General features: G+C 52.4%; 1 protein-coding gene across 1 annotated transcript in view; it reads left to right on the forward strand.

Moving 5' to 3' along the window:
• Nucleotides 1–18,243, forward strand: part of LOC133340300 (1-phosphatidylinositol 4,5-bisphosphate phosphodiesterase gamma-1-like) — a 42,844-nt gene that overhangs the window by 16,039 nt on the left and 8,562 nt on the right. The window contains exons 14-24 of the mRNA XM_061548404.1: nt 1,290–1,397; nt 1,532–1,639; nt 5,938–6,119; nt 8,690–8,896; nt 9,821–9,940; nt 10,689–10,872; nt 11,987–12,058; nt 12,265–12,371; nt 13,191–13,278; nt 13,885–13,954; nt 17,111–17,274. Coding sequence (XP_061404388.1) covers nt 1,290–1,397; nt 1,532–1,639; nt 5,938–6,119; nt 8,690–8,896; nt 9,821–9,940; nt 10,689–10,872; nt 11,987–12,058; nt 12,265–12,371; nt 13,191–13,278; nt 13,885–13,954; nt 17,111–17,274 — 1,410 coding nt within the window. The remainder of the gene's footprint in view (nt 1–1,289; nt 1,398–1,531; nt 1,640–5,937; nt 6,120–8,689; nt 8,897–9,820; nt 9,941–10,688; nt 10,873–11,986; nt 12,059–12,264; nt 12,372–13,190; nt 13,279–13,884; nt 13,955–17,110; nt 17,275–18,243) is intronic.

An 18,243-nucleotide genomic window follows, 5' to 3' on the forward strand; every position in this document is an offset into this window, starting at 1 on the left:
AGCGCGTGTTACCGCAGCGCGTGTTACTGCAGCGCGTGTTGTAATGCAGCGCGTGTTACCGCAGCGTGTGTTACCGCAGCGTGTGTTACCGCAGCGTGTGTTACCGCAGCGTGTGTTACCGCAGCGCGTGTTACCGCAGCGCGTATTACTGCAGCGTGTGTTACTGCAGCGTGTGTTACCGCAGCGCGTGTTGTAACGCAGCGCGTGTTGTAACGCAGCGCGTGTTACTGCAGCACGTGTTACTGCAGCGCGTGTGACTGCAGCGCGTGTTGTAACGCAGCGCGTGTTACCGCAGCTCGTGTTGTAACGCAGCGCGTGTTACTGTTACTGCAGCACGTGTTAACGAGCTCTGCTCGTGGGTCGGTCAAAGGCACGCTCGCCACTCACCTGCAACCAGACACCGCTCACCTGATTCCGCTCGCCAGATAGTGGAGTGTATAGTAGTGTCGTGTATAGTAGTGTAGTGTGTAGTGTAGTGTACATAGTAGTGTAGTGCACAGCGTAGTGTATAGTAGTGTCGTGTATAGGAGTGTAGTGTACATAGTAGTGTAGTGTATTGTAGTGTAGTGTATAGCGTAGTGTATAGTAGTGTCGTGTATAGGAGTGTAGTGTACATAGCAGTGTGTAGTAGTGTAGTGTATAGCGTAGTGTATAGTAGTGTAGTGTATAGTAGTGTAGTGTATATAGTAGTATAGTGCCTCCATAGAGCCCAATGTGTTCGCTTACCAACCATTCCCTTGTTCACGTACGGGCTATTGTAGGTACAGTAAATATTAGGTAATGCATTGATTAACCGTGTTTATTTTAATATTATGTGTTTATACCGTTGTTAGTATCTTTATTTATTAATACCCATTGTTTACATGTGATAGAGTACGTTTTTTTGGTGGAAACAGATAACTTTCGATGCTATCAGAATGAATCAAGCCTTTAACGGGTATTTCCAATATTTGCTTAACGACCGGTTTCGCGGAACCAATAATGGCCGACGTTGAGAGGAGTGGGTCCCACTGCGCCGAGTCAGACTGCGTGAGGGCGACATGGCCCCAGACTGGAGGACATTTTCACTATTTCCGACAACTGCCCCACGACGACGCTCGGCTGCGACGTTCCAGCGAAGCGCCCGCACCCAATTTGTCGAGTGTGGAGCGGGTCGCTCCGCCGAGCGGAGGAGGAGAGGGGGGTTTGTACGACGCACACTTAACTCGGCGCGGCGATGCAACCTGAAAGCGATTGCGGATCGCACCGCGGTGATGTCCGCGTCTCTGCCCCACGCCTGTGTCTCCCAGCATAAAACCATCGACCACCAGCTGTCGGAGGACCATTCCAGCTCGGAGTACGACATCAGCGACTCGATAAAGAACGGCATCATGTACCTGGAGGACCCCCTGTACAAGGTGAGCGGGGACGCAGAGATGCTTCGTGGAACGGTCACTCGGTTGGACGGTGTCATGGACGTGGTTAGCCAGGCACGAATGTGCAGTGATGGCGATCTTGGCGTTGTGACAACGATCGCGGTGTTGCTGTTCAGGAATGGAATCCGCACTTCTTCGTGCTGACGAGCAACTGCCTCTACTACTCGGAGGAGACGTCGCTCAACGCGAGCAAAGACGAGGAGCAGGAGGAGCAGGCCAAGGATGTATGCGGCTCACCGCATGGCACACCGCACCGCTGGACACCAGGGCGCACAATGCCACGTTACGCCGTGCCACACCACACTCTGACATGACGAGTCATTCCACATGGTGCCACCCTCCGCCACACCGCGCCCCGCCACACCCCACGCTCCTCCACGTGATTTGACGTCACACTACAATGCGTCATCTCCCGGCCACACCATACCGCACCACGCCACATCGCACCGCGCCATATTACACCACTTCAAACGACATCATGCAACGCTTCATAACAGCACAGCACTACTCACGGGATTGTTCGAGTCAATGGTTGTGTATCTGTATGATCGTGTGCCTGTGCAGTCATGTGATTGTGTGTCTGTATGATCGTGTATCTGTGTATCTGTTTGGCTGTGTGTCTGTTGGGTTGTGTGTCTGTAAGTTAGTGTGGTTGTGTGTCTGTACAGGTGTATGGTTGTGTGTGTGTACAGGTTTATGGTTGTGTGTGTGTGTGGTTGTGTGGTTATGTGTGTGGTTAAGTGTGGTGGAAAATTGGCGTTATCTGTGTGGTTGTGCGTCTGTGTGGTTGTGTGTCTGTGTGTCTGTGTGGTTGTGTGTCTGTGTGGTTGTGTGTCTGTGTGGTCGTATGTCTGTGTGGTCGTGTGTCTGTGCACATAGCCTGGCACAAGCGTCGTGGTGACGTCACCGTCACTTAGTGGTGAATGGCGGTTGTTGTTGTTGTGTCTGTGTGGTTGTGTGTCTGTGTGGTTGTGCGTCTGTGTGGTTGTGCGTCTGTGTGGTTGTGCGTCTGTGTGGTTGTGCGTCTGTGTGGGTGTGCGTCTGTGTGGTTGTGCGTCTGTGTGGTTGTGCGTCTGTGTGGTTGTGCGTCTGTGTGGTTGTGCGTCTGTGTGTCTGTGTGTCTGTGTGGTTGTGTGTCTGTGTGTCTGTGTGTCTGTGTGGTTGTGTGTCTGTGTGTCTGTGTGTCTGTGTGGTTGTGTGTCTGTGCGTCTGTGTGGTTGTGTGTCTGTGTGGTTGTGCGTCTGTGTGGTTGTGCGTCTGTGTGGTTGTGCGTCTGTGTGGTTGTGCGTCTGTGTGTCTGTGTGTCTGTGTGGTTGTGTGTCTGTGTGTCTGTGTGTCTGTGTGGTTGTGTGTCTGTGTGGTTGTGCGTCTGTGTGGGTGTGCGTCTGTGTGGTTGTGCGTCTGTGTGGTTGTGTGTCTGTGTGGTTGTGCGTCTGTGTGGTTGTGCGTCTGTGTGGTTGTGTGTCTGTGTGGGTGTGCGTCTGTGTGGTTGTGCGTCTGTGTGGTTGTGCGTCTATGTGGTTGTGTGTCTGTGTGGTTGTGCGTCTGTGTGGTTGTGCGTCTGTGTGGGTGTGCGTCTGTGTGGGTGTGCGTCTGTGTGGTTGTGCGTCTGTGTGGGTGTGCGTCTGTGTGGGTGTGCGTCTGTGTGGGTGTGCGTCTGTGTATCTGTGTGGTTGTGTGTCTGTGTGTCTGTGTCTCTGTGTGGTTGTGTGTTTGTGTGGTTGTGTGTCTGTGTGGTTGTGTGTCTGTGTGGTTGTGTGTCTGTGTGGTTGTGTGTCTGTGTGGTTGTGCATCTGTGTTGCTGTGTGTCTGTGTGGTTGTGTGTCTGTGTGGTTGTGTGTCTGTGTGGCTGTGTGTCTGTGTGTCTGTGTGGTTGTGTGTCTGTGTGGTTGTGTGTCTGTGTGTCTGTGTGGTTGTGTGTCTGTGTGGTTGTGTGTCTGTGTGGTTGTGTGTCTGTGTGTCTGTGTGGTTGTGTGTCTGTGTGGTTGTGCGTCTGTGTTGCTGTGTGTCTGTTTGGTTGTGTGTCTGTGTGGTTGTGTGTCTGTGTGTCTGTGTGGTTGTGTGTCTGTGTGGTTGTGTGTCTGTTTGGGTGTGCGTCTGTGTGGTTGTGCGTCTGTGTGGTTGTGCGTCTGTGTGGTTGTGTGTCTGTGTGGTTGTGCGTCTGTGTGGTTGTGCGTCTGTGTGGGTGTGCGTCTGTGTGGTTGTGCGTCTGTGTGGGTGTGCGTCTGTGTGGGTGTGCGTCTGTGTGGGTGTGCGTCTGTGTATCTGTGTGGTTGTGTGTCTGTGTGTCTGTGTCTCTGTGTGGTTGTGTGTTTGTGTGGTTGTGTGTCTGTGTGGTTGTGTGTCTGTGTGGTTGTGTGTCTGTGTGGTTGTGTGTCTGTGTGTTTGTGCATCTGTGTTGCTGTGTGTCTGTGTGGTTGTGTGTCTGTGTGGTTGTGTGTCTGTGTGGCTGTGTGTCTGTGTGTCTGTGTGGTTGTGTGTCTGTGTGGTTGTGTGTCTGTGTGGTTGTGTGTCTGTGTGGTTGTGTGTCTGTGTGGTTGTGTGTCTGTGTGGTTGTGTGTCTGTGTGGTTGTGTGTCTGTGTGTTGTGTGTCTGTGTGTCTGTGTGGTTGTGTGTCTGTGTGGTTGTGCGTCTGTGTTGCTGTGTGTCTGTGTGGTTGTGTGTCTGTGTGGTTGTGTGTCTGTGTGTCTGTGTGGTTGTGTGTCTGTGTGGTTGTGTGTCTGTGTGGTTGTGTGTCTGTGTGGTTGTGTGTCTGTGTGTCTGTGTGGTTGTGTGTCTGTGTGGTTGTGCGTCTGTGTTGCTGTGTGTCTGTGTGGTTGTGTGTCTGTGTGGTTGTGTGTCTGTGTGGCTGTGTGGCTGTGTGTCTGTGTGTCTGTGTGGTTGTGTGTCTGTGTGGTTGTGTGTCTGTGTGTCTGTGTGGTTGTGTGTCTGTGTGGTTGTGTGTCTGTGTGGTTGTGTGTTTGTGTCTGTGTGTCTGTGTGGTTGTGTGTCGATGTGTCTGTGTGGTTCTGTGTCTGTGTGTCTGTGTGGTTGTGTGTCTGTGTGTCTGTGTGGTTGTGTGTCTCTGTGGTTGTGTCTGTGTGGTTGTGTGTCTGTGTGGTTGTGTGTCTGTGTGGCTGTGTGGCTGTATGTCTGTGTGGTTGTGTGTCTGTGTGGTTGTGTGTCTGTGTGTCTGTGTGTCTGTGTGGTTGTGTGTCTCTGTGGTTGTGTGTCTGTGTGGCTGTGTGTCTGTGTGGTTGTGTGTCTGTGTGTCTGTGTGGTTATGTGTCTGTGTGGTTGTGTGTCTGTGTGTCTGTGTGTCTGTGTGGTTGTGTGTCTGTGTGTCTGTGTGGTTGTGTGTCTGTGTGGTTGTGTGTCTGTGTGGTTGTGTGTCTGTGTCTGTGTGTCTGTGTGGTTGTGTGTCTGTGTGGTTGTGTGTCTGTGTGTCTGTGTGGTTGTGTGTCTCTGTAGTTGTGTGTCTGTGTGGTTGTGTGTCTGTGTGGTTGTGTGTCTGTGTGGTTGTGTGTCTGTGTGTCTGTGTGTCTGTGTGGCTGTGTGTCTGTGTGGTTGTGTGTCTGTGTGTCTGTGTGTCTGTGTGTCTGTGTGGTTGTGTGTCTGTGTGTCTGTGTGTCTGTGTGTCTGTGTGGTTGTGTGTCTGTGTCTGTGTGTCTGTGTGGTTGTGTGTCGGTGTGTCTGTGTGTCTGTGTGGTTGTGTGTCTGTGTGTCTGTGTGGTTGTCTGTCTGTGTGTCTGTGTGGTTGTGTGTCTCTGTGGTTGTGTGTCTGTGTGGCTGTGTGGTTGTGTGTCTGTGTGTCTGTGTGTCTGTGTGTCTGTGTGGTTGTGTGTCTGTGTGGTTGTGTGTCTGTGTGGTTGTGTGTCTGTGTGGTTGTGTGTCTGTGTGTCTGTGTGGTTGTGTGTCTGTGTGTCTGTGTGGTTGTGTGTCTCTGTGGTTGTGTGTCTGTGTGTCTGTGTGGTTGTGTGTCTGTGTGGTTGTGCGTCTGTGTGGTTGTGCGTCTGTGTGGGTGTGCATCTGTGTGGGTGTGCATCTGTGTGGTTGTGCGTCTGTGTGGTTGTGCGTCTGTGTATCTGTGTGGTTGTGTGTCTGTGTGTCTGTGTCTCTGTGTGGTTGTGTGTTTGTGTGGTTGTGTGTCTGTGTGGTTGTGTGTCTGTGTGTCTGTGTGGTTGTGTGTCTGTGTGGTTGTGTGTCTGTGTGGTTGTGCGCCTGTGTTGCTGTGTGTCTGTGTGGTTGTGTGTCTGTGTGGTTGTGTGTCTGTGTGGCTGTGTGGCTGTGTGTTTGTGTGTCTGTGTGGTTGTGTGTCTGTGTGTCTGTGTGGTTGTGTGTCTCTGTGGTTGTGTGTCTGTGTGGTTGTGTGTCTATGTGTCTGTGTGTCTGTGTGGTTGTGTGTCTGTGTGTCTGTGTGGTTGTGTGTCTGTGTGGTTGTGTGTCTGTGTGTCTGTGTGGTTGTGTGTCTGTGTGGTTGTGTGTCTGTGTGTCTGTGTGGTTGCACGATGGCGTTGACCTGTGCGGCCGTGCGCTCGCGCAGGAGGGGAGCGGCCACGAGGAGTTGCACTTCTCCGAGTCGTGGTTCCATGGCCGCATGGCGGGCGGCCGCAAGGAGGCCGAGCGCCTGCTGAAAAAGTTCTGCGCGGAGAGCGCCGAGCAGGACGGGGCGTTCCTGGTGCGCGAGAGCGAGCGCTTCCGCGGGGAGTTCTCCATCTCCTTCTGGTGAGAGCCAACCAACGGTGGGGTCCACCAGCACGCGACGGACCCCCCCCCCCCCCCGTCCTCTCTGTCTCTCTGTGGCAGGGCGAGCGTTTAGCCCAAAAAACAAAACACACACGAAGGAGGCCGGCCCGGTGAGAGGCCGGGGCACTGAGGCTCGGCACCGCTCAGATCCTGGGTTTGAATCGAGGAGGGTGATGAAGGTCATTACAACAGGGCGTCTCGAGCATAGCTAGTCCATGGTCTCGTGGCCAATCATCCAGTGACTTACACAGAGAGCCGTAGATCCCATCAAGATTCCTGACATGCAATATCCCGGCGTCTACAAACTAAGCTGTATCTGCGGCAGCAGTTACATTGGGGAAACTAAGCGACATGTCTCGGACCGTGTTCGTGAGCATAAGGCAGATCTGAAACACGACAGGACCAATACTTCTGCCGTGGCTGATCATGGCTCACATGACATTTATTTCTCTAAGACGATGGTACTTTGCAAGCCGACTGGCTATCAACAAAGATTCCTTCACGAAGCCATCCATATATACAGACACAGACACAATTTCAACCGAGACGACGGTTTTCAACTCAGCAATCATTGGAAAGATGTCATCAACCATTTTGGGTCATGACTCGATTTGTGTTTTCTTGTCAACCTCTACCGTCAGTAGTGTGGAAGGTGCAATGCCCCCCCCCCCCCCCCATATCTGCCCCACCCCCTCTCTCTCCCCCTGTCTCTGCCCCCTTCCTCCCCCCCATTGTCTGCTCCTACATGAGCGCTGGCTGACTGGCTGCCCCGTCCATGCTGTTTGCTCTGCACAAGCTCTCCTCCTCCCAACTCCCCCATTGTTCTGCTCCTGCATTGGCGTGTTGCTAGCGCCGCTCTGGTCCCCCGCCCGCTCACTCTGGAGCCCTTATAAGCAGCAACATTTGGAGGCTTGCCCCCTCTTTTCTCTCCGCCTGATGAAGACCGTTTGTGTTGCGATCGAAACGTCGTGGGGTTTTTTCTTTTATTATTTCCAATTCATTTTTATAAAAAAAAAATTCCTTTTTTATTTATTTTACTATATCTTTTTTATTTTTCTTGTGGGTTTTTTCAGCTTTTATTATTCTCAATTAATTTGTATTTTATTTGTATTATTACAATTTTTTTATTTCAATTAAATTTTTGTTATTTTATTTTAATAATTTTTTTTCTATTTACGTGACTTTACCGAAAGAACCAAGAATATGAATTCTCCCCCATTATTTTCTGCAACATTGATAGATGGGCGTGCAGTAGGGATTATTTGCATAATATATGTACGCATGATGAACTTATTTTTGCACCGTACATAGTCATCCGTGCTAATCGGAGGTACACAAGGCACTCACCACTAAAGTATACATTTCCATAATAATCCTATAGTTTCATACTCTATAGTCCTATAATTGCATGAACAGTTCGTAGGATTGTAGGGTACGATGGGGTCAAAACAAGGTGAGAAGGATGTGGCGTGCTAATCTAATTTCTGCGACAGTGTTCAAGGAAGTCAAGAACTTGTTGAATCTCTCTGTGAGACACCGAGTGGAGTCTGTGTTTTGCGGCGCCGATCGCGAGATCGTAATCTGACTCTGCAGGGAAAAAATTGTAGACAAACTAGAACAAGGAAGAAAAATAATGTGCTTGCGCGGATTCTGCAACGCTCACGAACACGTTCTCGGAAGTATTTAATATGGGCGATAGCATCACCTACTTTACAGACCACGGAAACAGGTCTTGTCTCGAGACGTCACACATCGTTAGCTTGGGGGGAGGGGAGGCACGCGCATCCTTTTAGCACTTCCTTTTTTTTCTCTCTCTCTCTCTCTCTCAGTTTTGGGCCGCTCTTGAATAAGTTTGTCCGGTTTTCTCCATGGAGAGTCCCGGACAGCACCACGACTCGACACGACAGTTGTGTTCATGTTGGATCACCCCGTGGCGAGAGTCACTGGCCATTCCCCCCCCCCCCCCCCGAGCCGCGACAGACGGAGCAGTCACGCCGTCACCCTCCGTTGGAAGCGCTAGAGACTCTATGGTCGACTTAACGCGTCGAGATTTTTTGCAGCGACTGCGATGATTCATTGTTAGACGTTGGGCTTGAGCCACGTGGTGATCTGACCGAATTTGTCTCGTTTTAAGACACCTTCACCACCCGACTTCCTGAGTTGTTATTCTGACTTCCCGGATCTTGTCCTGATGATCCTCGGCGTGGTTTGAAGCGAAACTTCGCCAATCTAATCGCTCAATTGGGTTGTGAGAGTTCTTCTTCTGCTCACCGGAATAACAAAAAAAGTATTTAATTTTCACGAATCCACCGGTGAGCGAGCTGCAACAATCGTAGAGATTGAAGCGGTAGTCGCTTGTGTACACGCGATAATTTAATTTGACTGCGTCGGATGCAGGAGGGTCTCAGCAACGCAAGTTTTCGTTCTGACTCATTACGCGACCCAAACCAGATATCGGTTACGAATTGCCGTCCGGGGCGAGCCAAGCGCCGGATCGCGGTTGACCCCGGAGTGTCCTCGCACGACCCCCCCCCCCCCCCCCTCGGCAGGTACGCGGGCCGCGTGCAGCACTGCCGCATCCACAGCCAGCGCGACGTCAACGGCGAAGTGGTGAGCTACTCGCTGCTCGAGAACCTCCCGTTCGACTCGCTGTACAACCTCGTGGCCTACTACCGCCAGGTGCCGCTGCGCTGGAAGGAGATCGAGATGCAGCTCTCCGAGCCGGTGCCGCAGCCCAATGGTCACGAGAAGAAGGAGTGAGAGGCACACCGGCTTCACGGCGGAGGCGCAGGCCGACGATCGTATCGTCGTCATCGTCATTCTCAGATACCAACAATTCGTGAATGTGCCGTGCGATTTGGCAGCTACACCTTCCCACCGTCCGTTGATCGCTGGGGCAAGTTCGGCTGATCTGGCTGCACAGTTCGGTGTCCGCTTATCGGCGCCTATTCCGTGTTGGTCCCTCCCGATGCTCCGCGCTCGGTGGCAGCGGACTTCGACCCCCGAGGACCGGCAGCGGCTTCTTCGTCGAGGTCGCGGGTTAAGGCGTAGCGACTGCTCCCTGCTAGACCAAACTCCAGATACCAACAATTCGCGTTGTCAGGCAAACACCGACGCACACGGACCAACGGTCACATTTCCACACCTCCGATTACATGCGCTGCGAAAGAAGCTCACGTTCAATGGTACATACATTGTCAAGATAACAGCAACATACACCCCAGCATTCACAGCAATAGGCACACAGATCACTCGTTGTTATCCTAGGGATAGATGCGCCCTTGCTATAGAATAAACAGGAGATGAGCACCAAATATGACTTCGATTCTCAAACTTTCGGCAGCAGTCCCGCATCGTCACACAAACACCGGCGCTCGTTCCTCAACATTTCTCACCGTCCTCACCTTCAAACGCAGACACACGCACCGCCACTCGCACCCTCGCGGACAGCGGCGTAGTGCGGTTGGCACCGGGGGGACCCGGGGGGACCCGGTGCAAGGGTCTTCCCTCCTCCCTGTGGGTCGGAGCCGGGTGATCCCCCTCCGACCTTCGAGGCCCGGTGCAGTTGCACCGCCTGCTCACTCGACGGCCGCACACACACCAGTGCTGTACCCCCCCCCCCCCAACCGCCGTGTGCTTGCGCGCGTGCGGCTCACGCTGTCGTCTCCCGTGCGTCGCAGCTGGTACCACAGCGGGATGAGCCGCGGGGAGGCCGAGTTCATGCTGATGCGAGTCCCGCACGACGGCGCCTTCCTGGTGCGCAAGCGCAGCGAGCCGGGCTCCTTCGCCATCACCTTCCGGTGAGCGTCTCCCGTCCGTCCGTCCGCGTGTGTGTGTACGTGTGTGTGTGTGTGTGTACGTGTGTGTGTGTACGTATGTGTGTGTGTGTACGTGTGTGTGTACGTGTGTGTGTGTGTACGTGTGTGTGTGTGTGTGGGCAGTGGTAGCGTAGTGGTTAGTGCTCTGCTCTACGAACCCGGTGACCAGTGGAGATTATCTGAACCGGTCCTGGGCCTCCCCTAGGTCGATTCAGCCTCAAATGAGTACCTGGTGCGGTGTGTAAACATCGCCACTGGGGAAACAAAGGCGGCCGGGCGTAGTGTTGGCGACCCACCCCCTCGCGTGCCGTGCCAGCCTTCATAGGTGCTCGTGAACAGCACCTGCCCCAACAGTCTGTTAAGGCTATACGGGAGATCTTTGTCTTTGTGCATACGTGTGTGGGGAGCGCTAGTGCAGTGGTTAGCGTGCCGCGCCATTTACCGGGGACCAGGGTTTGATTCACGCTCACGGCCAACACCAATGATTATTATCTAACCCAGTCCTGGGCCTCCTCTAGATCGACTCCGCCTCAAATGAGTACCTGGTGTGGTGTGTAAAAACCATCGCCACTGGGGAGACAAAGGCAGTCGGCCGCGGTGCTGACCACTGACCCCCTCGTGTGCCACGCCGGCCTTCATAGGTGCTCCGTTCACAACACTTGCCCCAGCATTGTCTCTTTGTCACCGCTGCTGTTATGCGACGTTTGCGCTCGCACGCTCGCGTGTGCAGCTCGGAGGGCAAGATCAAGCACTGCCGCGTGCAGCAGGAGGGGCGGCTCTTCCTGCTGGGCAGCTCGGCCGAGTTCGAGAGCCTCGTCGAGCTCGTGTCGTACTACGAGAAGCAGCCGCTCTACCGCAAGACGCGCCTCCGCTACCCCATCAACGAAGAGACGCTGCAGAAGCTCGGCACCGAGGTGCGGGGGGGGGGAGGGCGGCGGCGGAGTGGTGGGCACGCACATTGGGGGACACGCGGGGAAATACGGGGAAACGATGTCACCTGTCATGGACACTTGGGGACGCGTGGAGGTGCATGGGGGATATGTGAGGTGGCGTGAGACACACGCAGGGAGACGTGCGGGTTGCACGTGGACATGGCCGTGGGAAAAGGGAGGCAGGTGGGGCAGTTTTGTCCCCAGGTCTCACATTTGAGGAAGCCTCAGAATGAGGCCTCACCTGGGATTTTTCCAAGGGCCTCCAAAAGCATTGCAGGCATTCGTGGAGACGTGGGAGACATGGGGGCCGATGGGTGTGTGGAGTGGGGAGGGGTGGTGCAATGGTTAGCGCACTGTGCTGAAAACCCGGCGGCCTTAGGTGTTATTTCCATGCCAAGTCGAAGATGATAATGATGATGATGCATTGTTAATTTTCTATTGCCAATAATTCAACATCGACATTCAAACCAAGAACGAGATTCATTTATAAATAGCTGGCCCACAAGAATAATGTCAATGGCCACTATCCCCCCTCCTGTGCATTTTAATCGCTGCAACGGCAACATCTAAATTACAAACTGCGTATGCAAAACAAAGGTATCCCGTGAAGCCTACACAGACGTTTGGCGCAAGTGCTGTTAGCGAGCACCTATGAAGGCCAGGATGGCGAATGCGAGAGTGGGGTAGCCAGCACCATATCTGACCATCTTTGTGTCAGAGCTGATGTTGACTCACAGTAGCAGGTACTCATTTAAGGCCGAGTTGACATAGCAGAGGCCTGGGACCGGTTCTGACATTACTTCTGATTGGCCACATACGGTGTGAGAGAAGTTCAACTTACCTTACTGATATTAGTCGTGACCGGGCGTTGAACTCGGGTCACTGAGGTCGCAGCGCAGTGCGCCGACCACTGCAACCCCCGCCCTGCAGCTGGACTGTGGATTTCCCGTTGAGGCTGTTTGAAGATTTCCCCGGCACTTCGTTTCTCACGGAATGACCTCTGGCTCGCCTGTACGGAGCGGAGGTCGCAGGTGCCACGTGAATTTGTGGATGCAGCCATAGAAACCCAGCCGTTGTGGTTCTCTCCCACCGACAGATGGCCGATCTCAACAGCCTCTACCGCTCCGACAGCCTCTACGTCACCGCGAACAACACCACCAAACCCGCGGTAGGCTCGCACCCCCCCCCCCCCCACCGCCCCTACTGAGCTGTTGTGCCCGAGTGCAGCCGTGTGACCCCGTGTGGCCCTGTGTGACCCTGGAGTAATCCCGTGTTACTCTGAATGGACTCGGAGTAACCCTGCGTGACCCCACATGACCCATTGCGAACCCAGTGACCTGAGCCCGCACTTGCTTGATGGCGCCTGTGCTGCAGGGAGTCATGGTGAAGACGCTGTACGACTACCAGACGGAGCGTAGTGACGAGCTCTCCTTCCTGAGAAACGCCATCATCCGCAACGTGGACAAGCAGGATGAGAGCTGGTGAGCGGGGGGCGTATGGACACGGGGACGTGCAGGACGAGGGTTGGTGAGCGGGAGCGCAGGGGTATGGGGGTAGAGGGTTACGGAGACTGGGGGGACACAGGGGACATAGGGGACAAGAGGGTAGACGTTAAAATGGTCACAGTAACTTGGGGACGTGGGACCACAGGGATGAGGGGACACTGAGACACGGGGACACGGAGACCTGATGATTGCTAAACAAGGCACACGTAATGCGGAGAGTGCTGACAACTTGCTTGGGGCGCCGCAGTGAAGAGATGTTAACTACCTCGCCTGATATGCAGGAGGTCTTTGTTTCGATCCTGACCGTGACACCTGTATAGTTGAGTTTGCATGTTCTCCCCGTGGTCATGTGGATTTATCTCCGGGCCCTCCGGTTTTTCCCTCTACATTCAGAATGAACATGCATTTTGAGGATTTGGCTACTATACATTTCGTTAAGCTATCATTTGTGGACAGGTTGCTTCTGAAAAAGAGCTATATAGCTGAGTGGACCTTACCTGGTGATATAAAAAGTTTATCCATTTTAGAGGTTTTTATAGGTTTAACGACACATTTATATATTTACGCGATCTAACCCCCCCCCAAAAAAACCTCGTGGATAATATTGGTCGCAAAAGCCTACGTGGTAAAAATAGTTGATAGTTTTTCGTTCTTTTTAGTAACTCGGGAAAGACACGGTCACACTCGCGCGCGCGTGAGCACAAGGGCTCTGCGTCCGTCCTGTGCACGTTCCGGTGGGCTGCGTCTCTCGAGCGTTGCGGCGGCGTGTCACAGCGAGGGGGTCTCTCCGTGCAGGTGGAAGGGCGACTACGGCGGCAAGAAGCAGTTGTGGTTCCCCTCGAACTACGTGGAGGAAGTGGCGAATCCGCTCGCCCAGCAAGAGGTGAGGGCTTCCTCGCTGCACCTCCCGTCCGGCGGCACAATCCTCTCCGAGCATCCCTCCTCCAGTCTAGCGCTGATAGCTGTGCGTAGCTCAGTGGGCCTGTGTTGGTAGGCCGCAGTAGGATCGTGACGATGAGGAGTCACAGCGAGGGGCATTTACGGGATGTGTGGAAATATTGTCCGGGTCTGTGACCCGGACAGACCCGGCTGATGAGATTAGGGCCTGGTTAGATGTTATGTAACTAAAATCATTACGCACACACACACTGGAGGCATATGACCGTTTTATACAACGAATGCAACACTCGAGACAAAACACATCCATGGACAGCACAGGCGTCAGACAGTGTCGAATGGCGGAGTCCAACGGGAGCCCACTGGGCTCAGATCTCACTTCTTCTCCTTCGCCTCACTCTTCTTGGCATCGGCCTTCTCCTTCTCCTCTTTCTCCTCTTCCTTTTCCTTCTTCTCCGCCTCCTTCTTTGTCCGTGCGCGCGTCCTCCCGGTTGCCGCATAGCCTGCCCGCGCACCGTGTCCCCGGCGTCACCGCAACCCTTCCTTGTGGCTACCCCCACCGCCCCCCTGTCCGCCCTCCCCCCCCCCACAGGAGACGGACGGCAGCAACCCACTGGGGAGCTTGCAGAAGGGCACCATCGACATCCCCACCACGCATATCAGTGAGACCCCCCCCCACCGGCGTCGCGTCACGCTCGCCACCCAGTAAATGTGCGACGTCGGCCCAACGTCGGCCAAATGTTCCGTGTTTTTTTATGTCGGGCGCCCTCCTGGTGCTTGGTGCTGGTTCCGTCACTCTTTGCGGAGGTTCCCACAGACTCCTCATGAAATACAACAATAATTGTATTATTATCAGACGATATGTTACATGGTGTGCATTATATTGCATTATATTCTTGGGTCTTTCGGTAAAGTCACGTAGATAGGTTCAAAGAAAATAACAAAAAATAACAAAAAACATGAAAACTACGTGGACAAAATTTGAGACAGATGCCATCCAGGCATCCACTCTACGTCCGTCCTTGTCGAAGAGGTACGTAGATGACACGTTCGTCATCTGGCCACATGGCCGACCAGCTCTGAACCAATTCCTCAACCACATCAATTCCATCCACCCAGCCATCAAATTCACCATGGAGGTGGAAAAGGAAGGCAAGTTACCATTCTTGGATGTTTTAATCGAAAAGAGACCAGATGGCTCAATGGGACACTGTCTACAGGAAAGCCACCCACACGGATGCCTCCCTAAAATCTGACTCCCACCTCCATCCATCCCAGAAGAATTTCCTCGTCAAAACTCTACACCATAGAGCTCGATGTATTTCCGACCGTCATCACCTAGCCAGTGAACTGAAACACGTACACCAAGCCCTCAAGAGGAATGGATATTCGGACTACACAATCCGTAAAGCTATAACCCCAACCGTTGGGAAAGAACCATCTTAGGTCCAATCAAAACCATCACCTTGCCATACATAGCAGGGGTCACTAAAAATATTTCCAAAATCTTGAGCAAACACAAGATCCAGGTTCGATTTAACACAGTACATAAAATTTGTGATCTGATCCCATCTGTGAAGGATGTGATCCCTGACATGCAATACCCCAGCGTCTACAAACTAAGCTGTGTCTGCAGAAGTAGTTACATTGGGGAAACTAAGCGACATGGCTCGGACCGTGTTCGTGAGCATAAGGCAGATCTGAAACACGGTAGGACCAATACCTCGGCCGTGGCTGATCATTGTTTTAATGCGGTGGGCTCACGCGAAATTGATTTCTCTAAGACGAAGGTACTTTGCAAGCCCACTGGCTATCAACAAAGATTCGTTCATGAAGCCATCCATATATATAGACACAGACACAACTTCAACCGAGAAGATGGGTACAAGCTGAGCAATCATTGGAAGGACGTTATCAGCCAGTTTGACTCATAATTGGCTATGATGTTCCCATCCTACCACCTTCCGATGTTAGTTGTGCTTTACGCCCATTTCAAACCTTACACTTTCACAGGGTTCACACTCACACAGCCACTTTGCACGACGATAACTTGGTTACGGCTCTGCGGTCTTCCATTAACATGCTAATATCTCATTAACATGCAAATTTTCACCTGCCAGCCCTTTGATTGGTGGAAAACTAACCACCGTCGGGTTGACTGTCCACCACTTACATTATCTTCTAGATTTGAAGCTTTCGTGACTGCAAGGATTCTTACTATTAGGTTTTTTAGGTAAAGTCACGTAGGTAAAAATAATAATAAAATGTAATAATAATAAATCACGACGTTTCGGAGGCAACACAAGTCTCCGTCTTCAGGTCTGACGGTCCCACCTGTGTTGCCTCCGAAACGTCGTGATTTATTATTATTTTATTTTATTATAATTTTTACCTACGTGCCTTTACCGAAAAAACCTAAGAGTATGTCTACTTACATTATCATTGGCTGCTGACATTTGTGCTACACCCATTTCAAACCCTTATAAACAGTTTGCCTTCAAAGCGAACCCCCCTTTTCCTGAAGACGACCGCTTGTGTTGCGATCGAAACGTCGTAGTTTTTTGTTATTCTTTTGTTATTTTCTTTGAACCTATCTACGTGACTTTACCGAAAGACCCAAGAATATGAATTCCTGCAGTTACAAAAGCTTTAAGTCAAGATATCGCCCATTATTAAATAATTATTATAATCATGCAGCAGTTCGAACTTCTCTACGGTTCAGTTGCTGGCAGTGTATTCTGTGAGCGGATGTACAGTGTCCCGCATGAGGTGGGGGGGGGGGGGTTGGGGAAACCTCAAAAATGTACAAAAATGTAAGTGAAAATGTCACAGCTGAAAGGTCAAAGAGCAAACCGCGCGCGAGGCGCAGCGCTGACCCGTGGCTCAGCGGCATCTCCACGCTGTGCAGGAACGCCGCGTGCCGGGCTACGGTTCCACATTACGGTGCCGCTCGCTCCACCCTGCCGAGCGGCCCAATGAGCTCTCACAAGCCCGTGCGGTGCTTTTGTGATGTTCCTGCCAATCAATCAAAATTATACATTTTCACGTGAACGAACGTGACACTGTATCACCGCTTCGACGGGACGCGACGGCTTCATTGACTGGCTGCGTTGTGGGCAGGAGGAGTGCTTTAAAACACACATTTATCTCACGCGATCTGACCCAGCAAAGCAAGTACTCTATGTCAGAGTTACTTTATACCTTCAAGTTATGTGCGCTATTGGTGTTTAAATTTAGTATGGTTGAGCACTCAAAACATTACTTTACAAGTAGTAAATGGGCAAAATTAGCTCTTCGTAGAGGTACCCAGGGTTTTGTAAACACAACAGGTATATACTGTGCATGCCTCCTTGGTGTTTTGAGGACATTTTTAATTTGATTTTGGTAAAGTTGGTGATGATTATGATGCTCGGTGATGTTTGTGATGGTGGTTCTGACAGTCGTGTTCGTGATGATGATGATACTGATGTTGGTGGTGACGGTTCTGACAGTGACACTCCTGATCTTTTACGATGCTGGCGATTTCGGTGAAGATGCTCGTCATGGCAATTCCGACACTGATGCTCGTGATGCCGGCGATGACTTTTGAAGACGATGTTGTTGGTGGTGACGGCGGCTCTGACAGTGACACTCGAGACCTTATATAGATTGAAATTGCGCCTTATTCCATGGCGATTTACGGCAATCATAAAAAAACGGACGAAAGGTGACGAGAGGTAGAGATAAAGGGTGGGGTTATTAAAAGTGGCGGCATAGGCGTTTGCGATGCTCGCGATGTCGGTGGCGACGCCGACGACCGCTGCCCGCGTGTGCCGTAGCCGTCCACCAGCAGGGCAAGGGCAGCCAGCGCTGCGTCTTCACCATCGAGGCGAAGGTCATGCAGCCGGTGGTGCGGCCGCTGGACGTGGCCGTGACGAGCCAGGAGGAGCTCTTCTCGTGGGTCACCAAGATCCGCGAGACCGCCAACCACGCTGGCATCCGGGTACGAGGGTCTCCCCACCACCCCCATGCACCCCTGCATTGCTACCGCCACTGCCGGAGCATTCGGTCCAGGATCACGGTCGCCGTCGGGAGAATCGGTTTCTCGGAGCACGAGGCTCCGAATGCATGAGTCTTCTGTTGGTGGTGGTGGTTCTGGAAATGTCGGTGCTCAATGTCATGGTGGCGGTGATGATGATGGTCGTGTTGGGGACAATGGATGTGCGAGAGAAGTGGCAGTGACGGCGGCGAGCGCTCGGGCCAGCCCCAGGTCCATGCCGTTGCCAAGAATACAAACCGTTACATCTCTGCAATTACAGATATTCTAGACGAATCTGAGAATCACATTTTTTCGGTAACTGCAGCCGTGCAAGTCGTGTCGTTTACGATAGAGCCCTACGTTACTCAAAGCCTTTTTGGGACTGCAATTGCGTCGTGCGATGAGGTCTGGATATGCACTGTACGACACAATTTTGCTCCAAACGAGGAAGCTGGCACCCTGGCAGAAGTGTGAAAGAGACCATTTATGAGCGGATTTGTCCACTTTTTTTTTACAATTTTTATTTTCTCCAGCCGTAACCAGGAACACGGCCAAATGTCTCCCCACCAGAAGCCAAACTGTAACGCTGCATTTCCGTTCGTTGCAACAACAAAAAAGTGGAACAAACGGAGCAAACACCAACGCCCTCCGTTTGCAATCAACACTGCAGCCATCGCGGGGAGTCGATCGACATCCTCGCCGCAGAGCCCCCTTAGCCTGGCAACCGCGCAGCCCGTGGGCACAGGCCCGCAGCCTTCACATCGCCTCAACGAAGGAGGAACTTCTCCAGGCCCAACTTCCCGCTTTTATCGCGTTCGTGTGTGCACAGAATTGTGTAGCAAGCCGTTGCTTACTAAAGCAAACGGTTTCCTCGCGGACACCTTACCAACTTCCCCTCGGGGTTCGGCTCCCATCCTCCCCTCTTATACAGTG

This window comes from Lethenteron reissneri, chromosome 9, assembly GCF_015708825.2.
Source record: "Lethenteron reissneri isolate LAM-NWPU_2019-01 chromosome 9, ASM1570882v1, whole genome shotgun sequence".
Taxonomy (NCBI): domain Eukaryota; kingdom Metazoa; phylum Chordata; class Hyperoartia; order Petromyzontiformes; family Petromyzontidae; genus Lethenteron; species Lethenteron reissneri.